The sequence below is a fragment of the Mizuhopecten yessoensis genome, unplaced genomic scaffold (genome assembly GCF_002113885.1).
Source record: "Mizuhopecten yessoensis strain PY_sf001 unplaced genomic scaffold, ASM211388v2 scaffold5597, whole genome shotgun sequence".
NCBI lineage: Eukaryota > Metazoa > Mollusca > Bivalvia > Pectinida > Pectinidae > Mizuhopecten > Mizuhopecten yessoensis.
The window spans coordinates 20,574-44,725 of record NW_018406128.1 but is presented as its reverse complement, the minus strand read 5'-3'; the positions used below and the strand labels follow the sequence as shown (position 1 = coordinate 44,725).

At 35.8% G+C, this 24,152-nt stretch overlaps 1 protein-coding gene across 1 annotated transcript; it reads right to left on the bottom strand.

Moving 5' to 3' along the window:
- Positions 1 to 7,315: 7,315 nt before the first annotated feature.
- Positions 7,316 to 23,916, bottom strand: LOC110450981. Its single transcript, XM_021498799.1, has 5 exons — positions 23,496 to 23,916; positions 10,661 to 11,213; positions 8,752 to 8,917; positions 7,911 to 8,029; positions 7,316 to 7,716 (listed from the first exon to the last, which is right to left on the bottom strand). Exons 2-5 carry the CDS (start codon positions 11,165 to 11,167, stop codon positions 7,579 to 7,581), a joined length of 930 nt encoding a protein of 309 aa, XP_021354474.1. The 5' UTR covers positions 11,168 to 11,213; positions 23,496 to 23,916; the 3' UTR covers positions 7,316 to 7,578.
- Between the last annotated feature and the right edge of the window lie 236 nt (positions 23,917 to 24,152).

The window sequence follows — 24,152 nt, the reverse complement described above, 5'->3', positions numbered from 1 at the left end:
TCGATTTTGGAAGTCAAAAATTGAGTAGTGCAGATGAAAAATTATTTCATAAAGCTGGTGTTACCTTTCCTATTTACCAATTATTTAGTGCGTTATATTAGAAAAAAAACTATTGTCTGCTCCGTTACATAGCCTACATTCCCCAAATATCATTTATATATTTACAGATGTCTTGGCAGCCTCATGCAGGTTCGAAGGGGAAAGGCCTGCCGCATCCCTCTGCATGTTATTATAGGAGGAGATTTATCTGGGGCCCCATGCTGAATCAATGCTTTTCGTCTTTGTAGAGGTCATAGTTTAACCAAAACTGACCTGCTGAACTATTTGCAACACTCAGGGTTTCTATCCTTTCCTTTCTATCTTCACTTTACTTCCTAATCAGCGATGTCTCCCTATTCATCCGCCTTCATATAACCTTGTCTATAGCGTGGATGTTAAACCTTAAGATGCCTCCCCGTCAAATTATCCACATCATGCTACACTTGGTTATAGGATACACACATATCTTTATATGTGAAAATAATCCATTATGAATTCTGAATCGGTATATATTCCTCAGTTCCCATTAATAATGGTAACAAACGATTCTATTTCCTTTTTGGTTTATTGTTCTAGTAAAAGATGTCGCACAGCAGTACTACACCGTTAAAGTTTACTCAGTTCCAATTAATAATGGCAACAAACGATTCTATTTCCTTTTTGCTTTATTTTTCTAGTAATAGATGTCCCACAGCAGTACTTTACCGTTAAAGTTTACTGTCAGTTTATATAGATACATTGTTTATTAGTGATTCATCCATAATGACGTTACTCGGGCAACCCAAAAGAATGAATTCCCCACAATACACAGGACGTCATTCGTGGTAACATATTACACTGTTTTCACTAATTTAAACCGTCGATGTTCGATACCGTACTTACATTACTTCGGTACCGAAAAGTTCTCGTACCCTGGCTACAGGTTACAGTCGCGGACAATCTGACGACATCCACAGGTCATCTGTATCGCCAGTCCCTGTTTCAAGGGACCACTTTGTCCCTGATCTCCGATGATGAGCCTGTCCTGAAGCGTGAACTGCGCTTCCCGTGTCCTCCGGCATCATCTACCAGTCCGGTGAATCAGTGACCTTGAGATCTGACCTTATCCTCTTTCTCAATAAGAAGGAACATTTTGTTACACATGCGTGTGCCTATATTATTTTCCAACAGACCTATGCTCATCCTAAAACCTCCCCCGTAAATGTACAAGTTAACAAGCGATTCGGTTTACTTAGTTTATTTTTCGAATTATGGAACCCGTATTTTATTTTGTGTTTATTTGAAGATTTGCTGGCGGACAAACACAAAATCTAGCTTGCCTCTAGATCGACTTAAACATGTTAAGCTCGCGGTCAGAATGTTTCACTTTACTTACCGCGAATGTGACTTGAAAAAGTGTTTATTAATCTGTCAAATACTGATTACACGTGTTGATGAGCTATGACGATAGATTGGTGGAATTGATTGATTAAAATAAATATCTGGCATAAAGCATGACGTTGGTGTTATTTTGTCATCGTCTGTCGAATTGGATAACTGCTCACAGGGTCGGACATAATAAAAATGAGCAGCTTGTTGTGAAATGAAGACATATAGGCAATACGTGACAAATGTTAGCGCGCGCGCAAAAACAGCCAAAATAAAATAATTAGATTATCCTGGTCACCTAGGCTATCACAGGCACTGAAGTAGACACGAAAACGATTTTCATTATATTTTACTTGGTAGAATAGATATTATTGTTATTACATTATGGTGAAAAATAGAACTCGAGATTCGCAAAAGTCCTCAAGCGGCCTCCATTAATTATTTTTTCCCCATTTTCTCATCCTCGTTATATATATTCCACCATATTACACACATATACGTTGATAATTGCTTAAATATATACAGGATAAGGATGGAATGATTATATCATTAAATATATATTGTCGTCTGAAAAGTGACGCTATGAGTCCCCTTACAAAGTACAAGTAGTATGTAGCACTTTTCGGGTTGTAAATGTACAACTTGCACACTCCGTTTTGTGATCTGACAAAACAGTAGCTGTACACTGGCATACGATTCTTTGGAATTCCACATTATCCAATATTACTTAAATTTGGTACGTCCCTCAGCGCGTTAGGGAAATACCCTACACATGATACAACTATGAATACCGTTATTTGACAAAAGCCTTTACCATGTTTTTGTTCGAATGTTGATGGCAATCCCTCAAATCCTACAACCCCTAATAAAGACGCCAGAAGGAGACGATAAATCCACACACCTATCCAACATTACCACGGTATCACTGTCCAACCATCAAGTATCTCCGAGCTGTCGTCATCTGTAATATAGATGTGTACATTAAACAATGATTATTTAAATGTAGAACTTGTTCATCACATGCCGATAAAACATTGTTATAACGAGGTCATGTTTACATTAACACAAAAGAAGGAAAGGCACCATGAACTACTACGATAAAATGATCGATTTAATCTTTATTAGTTTATAAACGGTGGTGATCATGACAACATCATTATATCTCATGTTTTGGACATTTTATAATACTAAATTATTTGTTGTTCTTCTTAGAAGGTGTAACAGAAACGACTTTGTGAAAATGTAATGAAAAAGGGCTGCGACTTTATTATCAATCAAAACAATCAGAAAATGAACAGGACCATAATGACTGAAAACCATGTGATGAACGTATCTAACTATCATTTAAAATAATAAGATGGACTTACACAGTTAACAACAGTGATTAACTAGCCACCAGCACTTAACAAAAGTGAGAGTGGAAGAGAATGATAATGATGTCCATGTAGAGAGCAAGAAGGAGTTTTATTACTGTTGTTGAGAAAGAGATTGAATGAGGTGAACAAGTTTAGAGTGGATAATATAATTATGTAATTACATAGCTTACATAGAGTCACATAGCTTTGGGAAAATCATGGAATTAAAACAAATTACAAAGCAATAATAAAAGATATATACTCCATGTATATAAACATAACAGGTACGATGATGAAAAGGCTTGAAAAAATAAGCATGTTATAGGCTAAAATGTATGGTCAATAACAATCGCATATAATTGTATACTCATATACATATATTTCAAATGAAGCTGCATTTATATATTTAAAATAAATGTTGTAACAGTTACAATTTACTACAGTATCAAGAAAAGTGTTACGCTTTCTACCATATGATAGGCATATTGAGCCAATTATGATTACTGAAAACTTAAACAAAACAAAATATATGTGATCCGGAAGGTTCAAACATTTTCTGCAAAACCTTTTCTTGTTTTTGTCTCTCCAATGACGTCTGTTGTTGTACATCACGCTTGTCGAAAGGGTAGGCACAATGTTATGCACTACAATAGATTAACCTATATGTATATCCGCTGGAAACTTAAATTGGCGTTACGTTGATTCTCGGAGACACCAAGGTCCTCAGCAATAATTGGAATTTTGTCATTAGGTACACCACAAACAGCTCTCTCCGATGTTGAATCAATCCTATTAAATTTTGCTAATTTCCTGACCAAAACGTCTGCTATATTTGTCAAGTTGAAATATGCCCAACAGTTCCGTTGAGTAAGAATAACGTTAATCGCCCTTTCTATCCTGTGTGTCCGCGCTGAATCTTTGTATGTGGAACTTGATGGCTCTGGCTTTGAGCTGTGTATGGAAAGGGGGTCATGGTGCATCAGTAATAACTTGTTTTCCAGTACAAATCCAACTATGATGATGCTCAGAGTTAACATGAAAACTAATCCACGATCAACGTTATTCATCTCTACTGTTTCAAGCTGTAACTCTCACCTTTAAATAAAAACAGATCAATTGTTTTGTAACATATGCTTAAATGAAAAAAAAAATAGTTACCTTTATATATTACTTGGTCATGGTTCTAGTTAATAAAAGACACTGTGCGTGAAGCGCTCTTCAAAGAACCTCCCTTAAAAATGCAAACAAGCGAGTCACCGGAGTGATTTCATTTGAAGAATGAGGGTACCCGCATTTCTTTTTTGTACGCATTTGAATATTTGCTAGCAGACAAACAAGAAAGTTTCTATTCAGCTCCTAGATCTACTTAATATCTCACGATGTAAACTGTTTGCTTATGTCACTTGCTAATACTACTGTCCCTTTAATATTTGTACGTAACACGTTCACACTTAACGTGTGGCAGTTATAACCAGGTGACAGTTATTTGATTATGATTGATAAAGTAATTGATTAATTTGGTTTACGAGTTATTATCAGGAACACTTAATTGGCATTAATCCACATCATCAATACTGTGCTATTCCCTGCATGGTTTGTTCTTAAATGATTCTCACACAGAATACTGCGTTTTTCGTCAATCTAATCAGAGTTCCTGTAATCCGTTGCTTTATTTTAGGCTGTACCTCGAGAAAAGTCATACTTTCTGAGGTTCTTGAGAGCGACTTTGGAATAAATTAAATTATTTGTGCGTTTAAGTACCGTATAAAATGTGTTATATTGTATTGAAAATGGGGATTGCCTCCCCTGTTTCGTGAACTTGTACTACTGTTATGTAAAACAACTATTTCATGTCTAGTGTTAATGTTACAAAAGCAAATGTATTGCCAAAAGATAATAATCAAAGACTGTGCGTCATTTCATTCCTATTTTGACAAACCTGCTAGACCTCGGTTTCAACTGTTTACATTACCTTAGACTTAATTTAATCATCCAATTTTTACTACACGGGCGCAACGTGTTGACGGCACTATATGTTTGGTTCAGTATTGTTTATAATACGTGAAGACATATATCTTTACCTTATAAGACAGGAGTATTTGACATTGAATTAACTCGATACGTTCATAACTTTTTTTATCGATATGATACAGTGTACTTACAATGGACCTTTATCGGTGGTCGGTATATAACAGTCAATTCGTTTGCTCCGTATAGTCGGTCTCAGTATTGTGGGACCGTGTCGGTGACTCCGACTTGGCAGGGCGAACAAAACAGGTAAACATTCAATATGTCACATGATTCATGCCTTTTGTTCCTATTCAATTCTGTAAACGGTCCAGAGTTAGTAATCTTTTCGCGCCTTTGTTACTCATACATTATGAATGCAGAACTCATGCAAAATTTTAGCGGCACGATTTAAATCTACATATTGAGCTTAGCTTGTAATCTTGATATGTAAGTATGTTAGGTATAACTTCCAAATACAGACATGTACCTATCATTTACATGTAGTTAATTGCTTTCATTTTCATATATTATGGGTTCATAATCATATAAGTGACTGCTGTGCAGTGTAATAATATATTGTTTTGTAGTGTAAAAGTCATTTTTAGAAAGTGTCTTCAATAGAAAAATAATATTGCTCCATCTTTTTAAACAAATGGCATTCGTTCACTAAACATTTATGTATAATTAATAAGTGTTTCTTTGATATCTGTTTATTTTGTCAAAAAACTAACAAAACCTGTATTCAAAATTCTTTATCGATAAAATAGAGCAAAATATTCACCAGGCAGAAATTCACTTTTTCTAAATATAAAAAAAAATCGATTTTCGTAAAAAAAATCGTGTTTTTACTAACATATTTGCCCTGCGATAACGCAAAAAAATATATCTCACGAATACGATGTTGACTTTTCTCATTAGCGTTGCTTCATGTCTTACTGACAAAAATAAAGAGTAGCTATGAGTTAATTTGTACTGCCGTACATGTAGTTCCTTAGAGAGTTGCGTCCCGTTGACAAATATTCCATTTAGCCTGAAATTCCAACACTGAAGAAATTTTAATCGTGATTTAGGTATAGTATAATAATGAATAAGGTGTCTTACATTTTATAATACGGTATGTACGTATAATAAAAGCCGTCGGCATCCTTATCTTAAAATACATCGTTCGTTATAGAGTCAAATATATTGAATAGATAACTCTTTACTTTTATTAATGATGTGCCACAAAATATCAAAAATATTTTTTAAAAACAGGTTTTCCGAAGCACCAGTTTTCTTAGGTCACAGAATAAGAATACAAATCAAGGTTTGTACGCGACCAAAATAATCATGACAGCTGAATAAGGCATGCTCCTGTAAATACTAATGAGCTTTTTCATTTAGTGTTTTGAACGACCTGAATCGTACATGTCACATATGCAATGACCTTAACACTGGTATGATAGGAAATCACTTTAGAACTCTGGACTCTCTGCATCTGGTCAGTTAGTGCATCTGATATGGCACATACAGAGCATTATCAAAGTCCATGAAGAGAGAAAAAAGTGAACGCACAAAAATTGTACATGCATTAGCATCTACCAAATTATCACACATATTTGCCGTAATTTTGTGTCTATTGTCTGCTCCTACACTCCCCCATATATAATTTTTGTATCTGTAGATGTGTTACGCTCTTTCCAGGGAAAGCATGAGTTTGTCGTGGGATGGAATTGTGGTACGATGGAGAACAAACACAAGAAATACAGTTCACATATTTATTAACTACAGCAGGAAAAGTTCATCAGTTATCATCCTTCCGTAATCCGCACGTTTCCACTATAGTTCTTTCACACAACATCCACTTTCAGTCTTCATTCTAACTAATCTACGAATAACACTAAAACTCTAAAACTACCAAAATACAACTACTCTAAAACAACAAAAACTTAGCTCTGGCGATTGTCAAGTGCGCACATTCCGTTATAGATGGCCCTAGTATTTATAGGTGCTTAAACTAGATTACACGGCCATTGGTCAAAGTGATGATAAGGTGTTGATGTCCACGTAGAAATTATTGATTTATTCTAAGCCTTGACCAGTACTTAAACTAGTCATATATTTTATCCACGGCAGTACCTTGACCTCGTTCTATAGTTAGTGCTTCCCAAATAAAAACCGATACTTCTACTGTACGTATTCTACGGATCACTACAGATGTATCGGCAGCCTCCTGCAAGTTCGGAAAGGGAAAGACCTGATGTATCCCTCTGCATGGTATTGAAGGGGGCGTTTTATGTGGGGCCCATGCTGAATCAAGGCTTTTCGTCTTTGTTATTTGCGTAAAGGTCATAGATATACCAAAACTGGCCTGCTGAACTATTTACAACTCTAAGAATCCCTAATCCCCCCCCCCCCCTACCCCCCAAAAAAACCAAAAAAAAACCCCGGAAGATTGCTTGCAGTCGATATACTATTCATCCACCTTCATATGATNCCACCCAAAAAATAATAAAAAAAATATATAATTTATAAACAGCAAAAAACGGAAGAAGATTGCTCGTTACTGAACTATTTACAACTTTAAGAATCCCTATCGTTTCCTTTCCAACTTCAATATGCTTCCTTATCAGCGATGTCTCCTTATTCATCTGCCTTCCTATTATCTTGTCTATAGCATGGACGATAAACCCTAAAGATTGCCGGCACAAGGAACTGTTACGCGACATCCTAGTTTTAGGATTGAATTAAATAACATCAAGAGTGGCACCCACCAGTGAGTAACCAGAAATGTCAATCCACTCGTAGGTCACTGTGCACTTTGACACTAATTTAGAAACAGATCCATATGACCTCTATCCAAGCGTATTTTACAGTCAGTCTCTAATGTATCAATCACTTGGTTGTGATCTCTCAGTACCATGTTCTGCAGGTCACATTTCGTAATGTTCCACTTAGATGTTACCTGTGAATGATATAATGACAGTTATATTTTTTTTCATTTATTTATTGTTTTACAATTTATTTATTTTTTACGTGAACAGATATGAATATCACATTCGTCAAACTGTTTTGCAATAATGCACATATGCTCAATCTCTGTATGTTTACAATTCAATTGAGAATGAAATCAAGATCAAGAAGAAATAAGAATCTTACCCTTGTTATAAATTCTGCAGAACGTGTTAAATCGTCGACAAGTGTGCCTCTTGGAACATTAAAGGTAATGTTTGTTCCGTGGCGATAAACCTGGACTGCTATCATATCTCTCTGGCTACCTGCACAATTAACACCATCCGTTACAAAATATATAAATCCATTTTATATTTAGTTTTAGTGTAAAAATGTCCGGCTAATTACAATAAGAAAACTGTTGCTATAAATTTTAATGAAACAAATAACAAACAAGATATTACACTGTACAAATTGGGCAACTGACGGAAATTTTGCTTAGTAAAATTACAGTTACCTATTATGTATAACATCAGATTACAAAAAGCATATTTTTACAGAATTAATCTTCTAAGACAATACTATCACGTGTTATCGTTTCTATGACAATAATTTCACGTGTGATCTTTTCTATGATAATGCTATCCCGTGTTATATTTTCTAATATTACAATGCATTCACGTGTTGTCGTTTCTATGACAATGCACATGTGTTATCTTTTCTATGATGCTAATTTCTGTAATGCTATCACATTTAATCGATCGTGTTCGTATTATTATCAACTTATAAGAAGTTTTCAGTGACGTGTGTATTATGAAATATGTTTTCAATATAACGAATCTATGATAGTCAGAGGTTTATTTACTTATGTCTTGCTCACAACCATTTAGTCTCAATTTAAACAATAGCAAAAAGGCCGAGCAATATAAGTCTTCAAATAAACTTTGTTTTACACCAGAAAATCCTTATACTTCCACATTAATGCTATTTCAGGAATAACAATATTTTGTTAGGGGGGTTATACGGTATATGTAGTTGTTTAACGAACCGTGTAGACTTCGACCTTCATTAGGACAGCAATTACTGACGGATGTGTTCTCTGTTACTTCAACTTGTCTTGCTGCCGCACAAGCAGCCATACCATCCAAATTATCTGTAATATTGCTGTTATAAGCAGCTCTCCTAATATCTGTAACACCTCTGTTGTGCGCTTCCTATTATGTAAATAAGGTTCTGTACATTATATACTGCAGAATTGTTACATTTGAGATATATATTTAAGCCAACCTTACATCTAACCAATCACATTCTCGCCAGCTGTATGTTATTTCTCGGACTATCAAAAAGATGCATATTGGTATTTCTAATTCTGTCGTTTTATTAAATTTATTACTTTTAGTCGCGAAAGATTTTGTGGGTCCGCCACCAACGTCATGTATTTAGCAAGCCTCATGAACCATACAAGTATGACAAAACATTTGTCCAGACAAGGATCACGTTGTCTTTACAAAGACAACCAATGTTTTTTGTACAAAAATCTTAAATAATACCCATAAAATAACCTCATATGTTGTCATTAAAACACCCTTAGATAATGACCACACACGGACCACAAATGGTGTCCAAACAAGAACCTTAGTTAAAGTCCATGCAAGGATCACGAATGTTGTTCCTACAAGAACCTTTAATTATTGTCCACACAAGGTCCATAAATGCTGTCCATACAAAACCTCAAATATTGTTCACATACGAACCACAATGTTTGTCCATACCGGAACCTCATATATTGTCTATACAAGGAGCACACATGTAGTCCTTAACATACCTTCAATATTATCCGCACTAGGACCACAAATAGTGTCTATCCCAGAACCTCAATATATTTTACCTTATACCAGCGATGTTGTTAATACAAACAACTCAAATATTGTTCACACAAAGACCACAACTGTTGTCCATACAAGCGCCACAAATGTTGCCCATACCGGAACCTCAAATATTGTTAACACAAGGACCACTGATGTTATCCATACAAGAACCTGAGTTATTGTCCTCAAAGGGACCTTTTTTTCTATTTCGGAACCTTAAATAGGGTCTACACAAAGGCTACACATGTTGTCATTACAAGCGACTCAAGCACAGTCCTTGTCACAAATGTCCCTACTGGCACCTCAAATATTGTCCACACAAGTGACACAAAGGTTCTCGTTACAAGAGGCTCAGATATTGTCCACACAAGGATCACCAATATAACTTATACACAAACCTTATATATTGCCCATAAGCGATCACAACTAAACATCAAAATGCACTCAATATAAACAAGACTTTTAGTGGAGTAAGTGCAGTGGGTAAAGTGATTCAGTTGGTAGTTACATGTCAACACCTATATTTAATGATATATCCTCTATAACTCTCTACGGGTACCTTGTAAGAAATACATAACATTGTACCTACAACACTAGTATAACATAAAAAAACACATATAGTGACATCTTCAGCACCAGTATACGACATAACTACTACTTATAGTGATATCTACAGCACCAGTATAACACATAACTACTACTTATAGCGATATATACAGTACCAGTATACCACATACATATTATTTATAGTGATATTTACAGCAGTTCTACTACTTAAAGTGATATCTGCAGCACAACTGAACAACATAAAAACAGAATACGACATAAATATTGTGATATCTACAGGACCAGTATACGACATGAAAACAAAATATGTGTAGTGATATCTACGGCACCAGTATACGAAATTAAAACACAAAAAAATGTACCTATATCTTGGGCACCAATAAACGACAGGAAAATCTAAAATCTTTAAGAGTTCACAAAAACACTTGTATCATCTGGGACCTACTTAGTACCCATGTATAGACGCTATACAAAACCTATTAACGATAGTTTTTATCAGTCAATAACAATTTATTTACTTACTGATTCCGTTTCTCTAATACTCTCGGTTCGGACAACAGCACGAATTGCCCTGTAAGGATTGTTGGGTTGTAGGAGACCCCTTGGAACCTCTATCCTTAGCCCTTCCTGTGTCAGATTCGCTATAATGAGACCAGGAAACACAGCTTCTCCGTCATGTGGTTGACCATCCGTGTTGCCACCATGGAGTCGCGAGGGAAGTTGTGCAGTATATGTAATTATTTTTTGTTCAATGTTATTAATCTGATACAGAAATTGGGGCAATATACCACAATTTTTGATATATTGATCCCCATAATTTCGCAAAAAATAAAATAAACGAGTTTTAGATATTATCGGTAATTGTTTACTTTGTTTGTTACACTTTTTAATGATTTTCTTCCTTCTTCTGTATGCCGAATGATTAATTTTATTGCGTAGTATTTTTTCCCGAGTCGTATATAATATATATAAGAAAATAGTAAAATTGACAATAAATAAAGTAAATAATCTATGACGATTATGTCTCATGATGGTGTTGCTTTCGTATCATAAGTTGCCTCTTTTCCAATTTTGTCTGAAAAAAACAAAAAATGAAGTCAGCTAAAGCTAAAATGATTAGATGCAAATAGGTTGAGTCTTTGCTCGAAAGTATTTGGTCTTGCAACATTAAAGCGTCATGTCCTGAGATATATATGATAATCGACCATTCACAAAGATAGATATGATTATCGGCCAGTCACAAGTATGGATATGATTACTGACCGGTCACAAGGATAGATATGCTTACTGACCTGTCACAAAGATAGATATGATTATCGGCCAGTCACAAGGAGGGATATGATTACTGGCCAGTCACAAGGATATATATGATTATCGGCCAGTCACAAGGAGGGATATGATTACTAACCAGTCACAAGGATAGATATGATTATGGGCAAGTCACAAGGAGGGATATGATAACTGGCCAGTCACAAGGATAGATATGATTACTAGTCAGTCACAAGGAGGGGTATGGTTACTGGCCAGTCACAATTATAGATATGATTACTGATCAGTTACAACGAAGTTGACAGTTTGGAGAGAGATCTGGGGAGCAATGTTGATTGGGAAGTACCTGGGTACAGAATAATGTGTGTGGTCATAGTGTGCGATATGATAAAGTATAGTGTGATTGTGTTTGGAGTGGAAGTTGTGGAACGAACGCTCGAGTGTCAACATGTGAGCTCTGTGGTTAAAGATTGGAAGTATTGTGGTGTAGATATGAACATAAACCTGTATATATGTATATCAATATAAATAATCTGTTAATAGAATGCACTGCATTGTTTCATAATTATGACATCAAAGACAAACCAGTTGCTTTGTCACATTTGGCTGCAGTCTGGTTGGATCTTTAATACATCTTGTTGGATCTTTTATTCATTTGCTTGCTTTTTTTAACAGAAATGGACATGGACTAACTAGTGATTTCAACCAAAATGTCATGAAGGAATTCTGGTCAGCAAGAAGATGCCATAAAGGAAGAATACAAACTATTGGTTAGCGTAATCCTTAGTGAAAAATAAGGAGGGAAAAAATAATATAAACAATCATTTATCAACGTGATGCTTTCTACATTTTAAGGAACATTGGATAATGATAAACATCATGTATCAGGAACAAAGCCGAAATTCCAACATCAAGTGTGAGAGACAGGTTAGCTGAGCTAACAGATCTGGAATTTTGGACTCCAAAGGTTATCGCTCAAAAGAACCTCTATGAAAGAGCTTGCAGCAATATGTGTGTTATGAAGAGACATCAAAATGTGTAGCGAAATAATTTGTTCAAACGTAATGAAAATGTAAAACAATTGTGTCAACCTCAAAACTTGTAAGTGACTGTTTAATTAACATCACCAAACAGGAGGAATTTAAACAACAATTGAAATGGTTACTGAGGTGAGCATGTTTTTTTAGGATAAGGAAAATTGGTGATTGGAGAGGGGTCCCTGCAGGTAGGGCGTAAGAATTGTACCTGCTGCCCCAATTGCATGATCTTAGGAGGCGACTAAATTTGGGATCTTTTCTTTTCTAGTCTTTTTTAATAACTTTCTTCTCCCTAAAGTTTCCCTTGAAAATGCCTCACTCTTGGCCTTTAGTTGAGCGTTCTCCCATGTGAGGAAGGCTTTGGGTTCTGTCCCCTGACCGAGACATACCAGAGTCTGTAAAAATGGTAGTTTCTTCTCATTCTTAACGCTCAGCAATTTAGGAGTGGGACGACTGATTCGCCCGTTGTCAGTATAATGTGACCAGGTTGGGTGTCCTGCTGGGTTTCATCGGTAGTATGTTTCAGTGAGGTAGCACTATAAAGCCGGCATCAGTTCCGCGCTATCGCAATGAGACAAACAAGAACATATCGCAGCCTCCCCAAAACGCACACGCATACTCTACACGCATGCATATTGCACACAAGGGAGGCCGTCCTTAAATGACCATAGCTGTTGATAGGACGTTAAACAATACTAAACCAAACCAAAAACCAATGATTGGAGAGGACAGGAATTATGTAGATTGAGACAAGGACGTTGACAACAAACACCATGAAAAATATGAGGACAGTAGCTCTAGATAAATATCGTATTTGTAACAATAGTCAAAACGTCAGACACAATGAGGTGAGATGCCAGAGTTTACAGCTAAACTAGAGACAGTTTTCTTTGTTTGAAGGGCAGGAAAAGGGAAACCATCTCCGTTAAGAGAACCTGGAGGTAGAGATACCTGTGTCGCCAGGTATGGCTCTACGCTTTATTAGGATAAGTGTCTATGTGTTGCCAGAGATGCACCTGGAACGGACGAGGAACTCTGTTGTCTCTAGACTAATGGAGGATGGAACTATAATGCCGACCGATGCTAGAATAGCCTAAGCAACAGGGAATGGAATCAGGAAAAAACAGAAAAGAAGGTATAAAAATTGACTGTACTGATAATGTTATATATATTTTCCTTATAACTGTATCCTCGAACTAGATTATTCATTAAGTATTTGTTACAAAAAATGAATAGAAAAGTGCTCAGAAATCTTTAGAACAGTGCTCAAAGTGAAATTTCGATATAATGCAAAGAAATGTATATGAAGTCGCCTAGGATAACAATTCTAAATAAAAGTGCAAAGAAGATTTATTGGTAGATAACCCATCAGATTTGAATGCCTCGCTGGACGGAACTTAATCAGTGCTGAAAGGACAGTGAGAAACGTTATTTAAAGACAGTGCTACACATTGGATAACGGCATCGGATGTTTAAGGATGTTAAATCCTGTGTCAGCCGAATTTGGGAACTCAAACGCATCTTATTCATGAATATTTTTAAACGTTTTCTTCATGTTGGTAAGTATGGATTATGAGAAAGGTTTTTTTCACAACCAATGAATTTTCTATGTGACATTTCGATTACTAGTACGATATGTACACTGTCACCTTCATCAGACAAATGATCAGTGAAGCAAACAAAGTATGGACAAGATATTGTCAAAGATGTGCGGAAATTAGAGTGTCTAGAAAAGAACTTAACGAACACGGATGCAGCTCTGAATGATTATATGCTAAAACAATGGGTAGTCAACATCTCTAATAAGGAGTTCACCAGTAGCGAGAAAACGTTACTCGCTATGAACTATGCTATCGTTCCAGATAAAATCCCAGTTGTAAGAAACTTAGTTATGCTGAGGCTGATCAACTGAGATCCCAGGTAATGGGGGATTTGAAATCCACGAAAATACCAACAAGTAACATGACGAAAGAGGAACGGGACGCACTCCAACAATTAGGCAGAGACAAATCCCTTACCATACTACCAGCTGACAAGGGGAAGGCAACAGTTGTCAAGAATACCGAAGACTATGAGGGCAAGGTCACAACAATGCTACAGGAGAACAAGACATATGAACAACTGCAGACCAAAATGTTCAAAAGGCGTCTCATAGCCCTCCTATCAAAATTGAAACAAGAGAGCAAGATTATCGAGGGCCAATACAGATATCTGTATCCAACAGCAGAGAACACCCCTAGAATATACTGTACACCAAGGATCCACAAGCAGGGAAACCCTATGAGGCCTATTGTGGACTACACTGGATCCATTGGTTACAATGTTTCCATATCATTTGCAGACATTCTTGGACCGCTAGTGGGTAAATTGGAACACCATGAAAAAGAATTCAAAACATCTAGCGGAAGCTATGTCTACCATCAAGATTCAGGAAGACGAGAATTCATTTCACATCATGTTGTCTCTCTATTTACTTACACACCCCTTGACGAAGCACTTAGAATTATTCGGAAACGCTTAGAATTAGACATATCCTGGCGCAAATGTACATGTGAGGAAGAAACCAACGGCACAATACCCTTACTTGACACTCTACTGGTAAAAAAAGAAGACGGAACCGTGGAGGTAGTGGTCTATAGAAAAAAAAACATACGGACCAATACCAGAACTTCAAATCTCACCATCCTTTACACCAGAAGTTAGGCGTCATACGCACATTGCTCAACAGATGTGATACAATAGTCACAGTACAACAGGACAAAACACAAGAGTAGAATCACAATGCTAGGGCAATGAGAGCATATGCATATCCGGAATGGACCCTAAACGGGCAAAAAACCCAGTGTCAAAGTAAGGAGAAGAACAAGAAAAGGCCAATCAAGGATAAGAACAAAACCAGAGGTCAAGTGGTCATCCCGTATATAAAAGGTATATCCGAAACCATCCAGAGGATATATCGCGGTCATGGCATAACAACAGCCATGAAACTCCACAAGACGCTTCGCAATATCCTAGTACACCCTAAGGATAAAACACCTAAAGAAAACGTCGCAGAATGCGTATACAAAATCGGATGTAAAAACTGCGACGCATCGTATATTGGAGAGACTGGAAGGCGATTTGGGGCCCGCCTTGGTGAACACCGGAAAGACACAGAAACCCAAGAAGGTAGGAAATTCACCAGATCAGAAAGAAAACAGTCGGAGTCCCAGATAAATAAATCGGCTATCACAGACCATGCCACACAGAAAAACATGTGATTGACTGGAATAACTCCAAAGTTTTGGACAGAGAGAGTAAAATAATCAAGCGGCAGATAAAGAAAGCCATCTGGATACGCTGCAGAGGGCCAGTTCTAAATCGAGACGAGGGGGCTAAAAATCTCTCGCACATCTCTGATTAAGTGTTAACAAAGCGTAGCCGAATTGAGTACATTTCGGTACAAATATAACAACTATTGTACATACGTGTCAAGCGTAGACGGAATCGACATCGATTTTATGGACAACTCGTTCATATTTTACACCTGTGTGCATACGCTTCACTGGTCATTTGTCTGATGAAGGTGGCAGTGTACATATCGTACTAGTCATCGAAACGTCACATAGAAAAAGAAATTGGTTGTGTAAAAAGAACTTCTCATAATCAAAATCATAAAGGTAATTTAAGGCATCAGTCTTCCTTTATAAAATGACACGTTTATGAAGTAAAACCAAAGTCATTCATTTGTGGATATAAATATAAAATGTATGTTCATGTATCAAAATATGGACCTGTGTATTGACTTCATTCTGTATGTGTATAATTATATAAGTATATATTTATGAATGTGCCGGGGCGTCCCACTTATGGGAGAGGTCTGTGAAGGAGTGGTAGTTGTTTAACGAACGCTCGAGTGTCAACATGTGAGCTGTGTGATTAAAGAGTGAAAGGGTTGTAGTGTACATATGATCATATACCTGTATATATGTATAAAAATGTAAATAAACTGTATATAGAATTTAGTGCATTGTTTCATATTATGACATCTGAGACAAACCAGTTGTTCCGTCACAAATGCATATTTAGGACTAGTATGCCATACTGACACTGTAAACCATGGAGGGAATTTAGTAGAATCAGTCTACTTCTAGTAAACATTTTTGAAGATTGAGATATACCGACATTTATATGAGTGCATTACCGTAGTTTAGACGTATGGTTGTCTGTGAATGGATCAATGATTTGGATTTTGTAGTATCTGACCTTTACAATCAGAAATAAATCTGCCACCTACGTGCTCCATAAAGTTTGGATGTATTTCTATAGTTTCCAATACCTAAATATGCATTTTGCTCCTATATATGCACCTTGCACTGGTAGAATGTCTTAGTTAAAGGGTACAATACCCATTCGATACGTTGTAGGTTTGGTTAATTATTTTGTTTGATCCTGTGTACAGTTTTTGTACATCTATACAATACATAAAGACACGTGACTGTTTCAGTACATATAGATATTGCAGTTTAATACAGGGAAGAGTTTCATTGTGGAAAGTGTATACACAGTTGCTTATTTATATCGTACCTTCATATATATAAAGATTAGTCATGTTAGACATCGCTACACACATGAATTGACTTGTGCTGACAGAATTATAAACATTTATGAAAAAATGACCTTTTAATATATATTTTATAAAAACAGGATTGCTATTCATTTTATTCTATGAGAGAGTTAATAGTTTTTGGTATAATTATCAAACGATATTATCGGACATATGAAAAGATTATGAACGATGAAACAAATAAACAACTTCAATCCATGATTATATTTGTTTCGGGTGTCTAATAATCTGTACCCAGCTGAAGTCTTTCTTTGTAAAGTTCACAATAAAACATGACACGTTGACATTGAAATATAGCAGTAGTTTAATATACCAATTGTTATAAGGACCTAAGGAGACATTTAAACAGTCAATCAACACTGATTTCACATAATGTTTAAATTAAGGGACAGGAATATGAAATGTTTTCATACGGATTATATGGTAAAAATAGTAACTGCTTACCTTAATTAGGATAATTAGGAACAAATCCTACAACATATTTCTGCAATATTGGATGTTTACTTCCGCGTTAGACGTGACAACCAAACAATTATTATTGGGGTATTTCGGACAAAACTGACCAAAGCATGTAGATCTTGGTAGAGATTGAGTAAACTCGTACTCCGGTGGCAACACTGTATTAAGATCCCATGATTATTTTATCTAGCAAAAGTCAGATGGCAAATTAAACTTGCAAGTTATCAACGTTGTCAAATGTCGACCATTACTGATTGCATCATATCTGCTCTCTTGTCCCATTTATTCCGCCGAAGGTATAGTCCTTCTCTGTTTTTATCCCACTACAACAGCCTCCCAGAACAGTTGGTTTATGTTTTGTTTTTGCTTTCAATTCAGGCAAAAGCGAATTATTTATTTGCAATTAAACATTAATTTTAAGCCATTCTCCATATAAATATTAGTCAGATAGCATATCTGATCCTGATGACATATCTTATACCCGCCCGGCGGAATGATACACTGCTGTACTAGAACACAGTCGTTACATGTAGGTAAACAGTTAGACGAGTAATCAGTTTGTTATATAATCAAATACCGAGAGTAGTTCTTTTGTACTATTATATTAAGTACTTGATAAGCATTTGTATAGCTTTGAGGACGATTCAGACGAGCCATTCTTATTAGACGATAACCAGAACATGTTATCGACAGTAATCTAAGTGCCAAAAGGCAAGTTATAAAAGGACTGCCCAAATTGTCCTGCACAATTCTTTAACAGTGTTGTTGACTGTCAGATATGTGTATCATAACAATAATGTCAATGTAGAGCAAGGTATGCAAAAACTAATGTGTTATTAGTTACGATACAACTTAACATTTACAAACCATATACGTGCTTCAAAGAAACCATGTGAGGGTGATTCCATAACTATTTTCTATTAAGCATACTTATGAAAAATATTCCCAGATTGAATTTCGAATTGTGTCATCACAACTCTCCTAACTGTAAGTGGTATTTATTGTCAATACCGTAAATACAAATAAATATCAGGGCAATAAAAGCTCCACCTGTACTCATTTATTTCAGTTGTTCTTTAATTCACAAATTCAAAGAAGAACATATATAAGAAAACACCAAGATTTATATAAAACGGCACTCATTCAAGAAACAGGTCGACTAAATGACTTAATAAGGACTTTTAAGTTAGAGGTACAATCCTTCATTAAGTCCATACTTGGCATGTTAGCAGGAATTGCGCTGGGTATGAGCTTTTAAAAATACATTAGAAAGTTGCAAAATCGTTGCGAAGGAACATGAGCATTAAACAAATTTTGATATGTCAAAGTACCACTCATTTGTTACTTCTAAGTACTATATAGGTTGGTTTTAATACCACTAATGTGTTAAAGTCTTTCAACTACACATACTCTAAATACAAAAGGCCCAGAGGGCCTGTATCGCTCACCTGAATAGCAAAATATTCTCATGAAATATTATCCTGTACTACAAATATTTCATTATTTTTAAGAAGTTGTTTGACATATTTGACCCCTTTGACCTTATAAGGAAATCTAGGTTATTTTCATTTTCTAACTTTGTCAGGCGCCATCCCAAAAAGCTACCAGCTAAATATTATAAAACTATGCTCTAAGATTATGCAAAATAAGTCGTTTAATGTTTTAACATATTTGACCCCTGTGACCCAGCTCTATCCCAGGAAACCACCAGCCAAATATGTTATATCTTTTAGTTTTCCAGAAGAAGTCATTTGAATTGTTTGACACATTTGATTCCTGAGACCCTGAAAGCAGGTCAAGGTCATTTTCATTCTCAAATTTTCTCGGACTCTATACCTGGAAACCACCAGCTAAATATGAAGATTCCATACCTTTTAGTTCTCCAGAAGAAGTCATTTGAATTGTTTGACACATTTGATCCCTGAGACCTTGAAAGCAGGTCAAGGCCATTTTCTTTCTCGAACTTTCTCGGACTCTATACCTGGAAACCACCAGCTAAATATGAAGATTCCATACCTTTTAGTTCTCCAGAAGAAGTCATTTGAATTGTTTGACACATTTGATCCCTGAGACCTTGAAAGCAGGTCAAGGCCATTTTCTTTCTCGAACTTTCTCGGACTCTATACCTGGAAACCACCAGCTAAATATGAAGATTCCATACCTTTTAGTTCTCCAGAAGAAGTCATTTGAATTGTTTGACACATTTGATCCCTGAGACCTTGAAAGCAGGTCAAGGCCATTTTCTTTCTCGAACTTTCTCGGGCTCTTTCCCAGGAAACCACTAGCAAAGTATAAAGATTCTATACCTTTAAGTTCTTCAAAAGAAGTCATTTGAAGTGTTTGACACATTTGACCCCTTAGAAAGTAGGTAAAGGTCATTTTCATTCTCAAACATTGTCGGGCTCTATCCCAGGAAGTCAACAGCCAAATATGAAGATTATATACGTGTCAGTGCTTCAAAAGAAGTTGTTTGAAGCGTTTCACATATTTGACCCTTGTGACCTTGAAAGTAAGTCAAGGTCATTTTCATTTTCATTTTTTTTTGGAACTCTATCTCAGGAAGCCACCAGCAAAAAATGAAGATTCTATACTTCTTATGTCTTCAGAAGAAGTCGTTCGAAGTGTTTGACATATTTGACCCTTGTGACCTTGAAAGTAAGTCAAGGTCATTTTCATTCTCAATTTTTTTTGGAACTCTATCTCAGGAAGCCACCAGCAAAAAATGAAGATTCTATACTTCTTATGTCTTCAGAAGAAGTCGTTCGATGTGTTTGACATATTTGACCTCTGTGTCCTTGAAAGTAAGTCAAGGTCATTTTTATTCTCAAACTTAGTTGGGCTTTATCCAAGAAAGCCGCGAGCCAAATATGAATATTTTATACCTTTCAGTTCTTCAGAACAAGTCGTTTGGAGTGTTTGACACATTTGACCCCTGTGACCTTGAAAGTAGGTCAAGGTCATTTTCATTCTCAAAGTTTGTCAGGCTCCTACCAACAAAGCCTTCAGCCAAATATCATGACTCTAGGCTTGTTCGTTCTCCAGAAGAAGTTATTTAAAAAAAGGTTGACGGACGACAACGGACGTCGAAAGACGGACGCCGCACCATGACGTTAAGCTCACTTGCCCTTCAGGCAGGTGAGCTAATAATGATGCAGTAAGCATAAAGGCACTTGCATATCATTAAAAGTTGGTAAGAGATTATAAACGAATCTGATGGTTATATATGGAAAGAGAAAAGATTCATGATTAACTCATTTGAATTCGTATTTTCGTGAATAAAAGATATTTTGTTCATTTGAAGAATAAACCTAAGCCCTTTTACTTTACAGTAAACTTTGATTTTAGTATATTTAAATTTTCAAAGCATTTTTTTTATATATATTTTAGATGTTTTGCAAAGGTTGTTCTAAAAAATCAATAAATAATTTTGCAATCTAGTCTAAAATATTCCAGTCTCTTTTTTTCTTATGTTTAGAATTATTCTTATATGCACATATCTTGTTTTTCTCATTTCAAAACGAGATGTCATGTATGCGTTCAATGATAATAGGAGCTGTATATAAAAATTTATATACCGACAGTTCTTGCCACGAGTAGAACTCTCATGCATTAAAACAAAATACTGATTATAATACCATGCATAACAGGCATATTATAATCACGGATTACTTATGATCGATCAAACAAAATATGTTGACCGTTTCTACGAGCTGTTGGTCAGTCCTTAGTTGGGCGTTTTTCATCGAGAACGACCCGCAATAATCTGCATGTGAGTAACGTTCATCATTCATGAATAAAGTCCGAGGTTAAAGCAGGTGGAAACAATTTCGTTACTATAATACATATGTATGGATGTATTTTCAGAAATTAGCATTGCCGGGTCAGTTGAGCTACTAGTATATGTAATGATATAGTCTAGTAAAGAATGGGAGAGTCACAAGGGGGAATCAAAACCGAAGAAAATATTAAAATCTATTGAACATATGTCCTTATCTGAAAGAGCTTCATGTCGCCGTAGAATTAAATAGTTATCCGATGAAATTTGCTATATTGCTGAGATGATGTTAAATAACACCAAATGCCTACAAACAAATAGGCAGTCTACAAATGTAGACCAGATTAACATTACCTGTGCGTATGAATACATATTATTAAGATGTTACGAAGGGAGATAACTATTTACATTTTTAAACAAAGAAGATACCACTTGTATGAGATTTTACATTTTTATTGAAGCTACAAAAGAAATTGTTTGAGCAACCAAAAACGATCAATCAGCAAACTAGTATCAGCTCACGGTTCATGTACTGACATAGAAATTGACTTTCGTGCTACCCAATTTTGCCTCTTGTCTCCGTGTCAATCCCCGGTACTAATCGAAAACAACGTGGATCACACATCCTTGTGGTCATGTCATATATGAAATGAAGTCGAACAGACAACTACCATGCCCGGTTTTCTGTCTAATTCGGTATTCAATTACTGCAGCTTGACTTTCCAGAAGATTTATAATCTCAAACTTTAGTGTTTCTCCACTTCGAGCTAGTAACAAAATGGCTGCCGTAGACTAGCAGATGAGCCTGAGCACCGCGTCTATACATTATTCTTCCGCGATGACGCATGCATTATCAACATAAAGTCAATATGACATTTTAAATATGTTTTTGTGTTTTATGGCTTTATTGTTTGGTTGTTTTGAACTATCAGAGTACAACATAATTGTGTTAATGATATTTCAACGACGGATTTTATCTTTTAATGTCAATACAATGTACGTAGACTTGCACAAGCTCCAAAATCTGGGACAAATTACCTATTTGAATGGTATTTCACAAGTTCCAACTATTGAAAACATACATGTTGATTATACTATAGGCATAAAATACCTATCCACCCCCATAAAATAACAATCTACCCTATACTACAGTCATAAAATACCTATCCATCCATATGAAATAACCATCTACCCAATATTAGAGTCATAAAATACCTATCCATCCCCATAAAATAACCATCTACCCTATACTATAGTTATAAAATACCTATATATAGTTTGAACATATGGTTGCCTATGAATGGGTCAAAGTTCAATAGTATCTGACCTTTACTATCAGAAATAAATCTGTCACCAACGTGCTCCATAAAGTTTGCATGTAGTTCAATCTAGTTTAATACCTAAGTATGTAGTTTGCCCCAATCAACTTATTGGCGGTTATATATGTACATTGAACTCACAGCATGTTTAAAGGACACAAGACGCAATGGACAAATTATTTTGCACACATGTACAAAACGTAGACATATATCTGTTTCATACAAATAGTGCAATCATGTGGAGGGTGTATGCACAGTTGAAGAGAGGTCAGACTTATTTATATCTAATCTAAATATACATAAAGAATTAATAATGCAAGATATCGCAACAAACATGGATTAACTTGCATGGACAGAATCATGATTATTTATGAATAATTGACTTTTAAATTTTTAACTAATGCCGCCATTTGGTGTAATTGCTTACCTTACATAAAAAAAACTCCTACAACATAGCTCTGCGGTTATGATTGCCCAAGGTGTTTTTTTCACGGGTTGAAATACAACGAAATCTACTTTCTTGTACATCGTGACCACTGACAAATAGTTTTGGGGTGTTTTTGACAAAACATTATAATGCGAATACGTCCGAGTAGAAATAGAGTTCAAGATATTCCAAAAGCTATACACTAAATTCACATGTCCTGCACAGTTTTCCGAGCAAGAGTCTAGCGGCCGAAAAAAGTTGCATGTACATATTAATATTTGTAGTCGATCGGCCATGTTGAAAAAGAAATACTTCCTTGTACATCGTGACCACTGAAAAATAGTTTTGGGATGTTTTTGACAAAACATTACAAAGCGAGTACGTCTGAGTAGAACTATGATACGTTAAGGGACAGATATATGAAATCTAGTCATAATAAGAGTAGATGAACTTGTAATTGCTTACCTTACATAAGAAAACTCCTACAACATAGTAAATCCACTTCCTTGATCACTGACAAACTACTTTAAAGTGTTGTTGTTTTTTTACAAAACTTTACAAAGTGAGCACTTCTGAGTGGAAATCGAGTTCAAAGTTAGATCGTTTGCAATACTGAATTCCTATGTCCTGCCCAATTTTTCGAGCAAAAGTCTGGTGGAAAAATAAAACCGGAAGTTCATTACCATTGACGTCCGCTTCAAGGTTTAAAACTCCATTAATGTAAGCTTTCCGCTCTGAATATAGTGCTTAGTCCCAAATCACTGATAGTTGTGTCTAACTGCACCACTGTCCACCATTGTATCTAAATTAATAAACTGAATGAAAGATATGAATAAATGTTCCTGAAATGTTCGGATTTTGCTTGCACATCATGCGAGGAGAAAAATTGTTCGTAAAAAAGAAATACAAGTGACGTAACTTTCGTGGAATTCTCGATATAGATATAAGTCACGATCCGAATACGTTACATAAACAATACACATAATACACCCGGTACATGACAGAGTAATACAAAGCTGTACCAGACTAACTATGAGGTGGAAAGCCGCAGTTTTAGAATGGTTACGTAAAACGTTGATTAGGTACACTGTAGTCAATGTTATAATCATGTTATATGGTGTT

What these genes read in the sequence shown, in the direction of transcription:
- LOC110450981 (XM_021498799.1), bottom strand. Translation starts at nt 11,167, where the DNA reads ATGAGACATAATCGTCATAGATTATTTACTTTATTTATTGTCAATTTT. An exon ending in TGAAGGTCGAAGTCTACACG is followed by an intron (nt 8,030 to 8,751) that starts GTTCGTTAAACA and finishes TTAATTGTGCAG; the next exon opens with GTAGCCAGAGAGATATGATA. An exon ending in CTGCAGAATTTATAACAAGG is followed by an intron (nt 7,717 to 7,910) that starts GTAAGATTCTTA and finishes TATCATTCACAG; the next exon opens with GTAACATCTAAGTGGAACAT.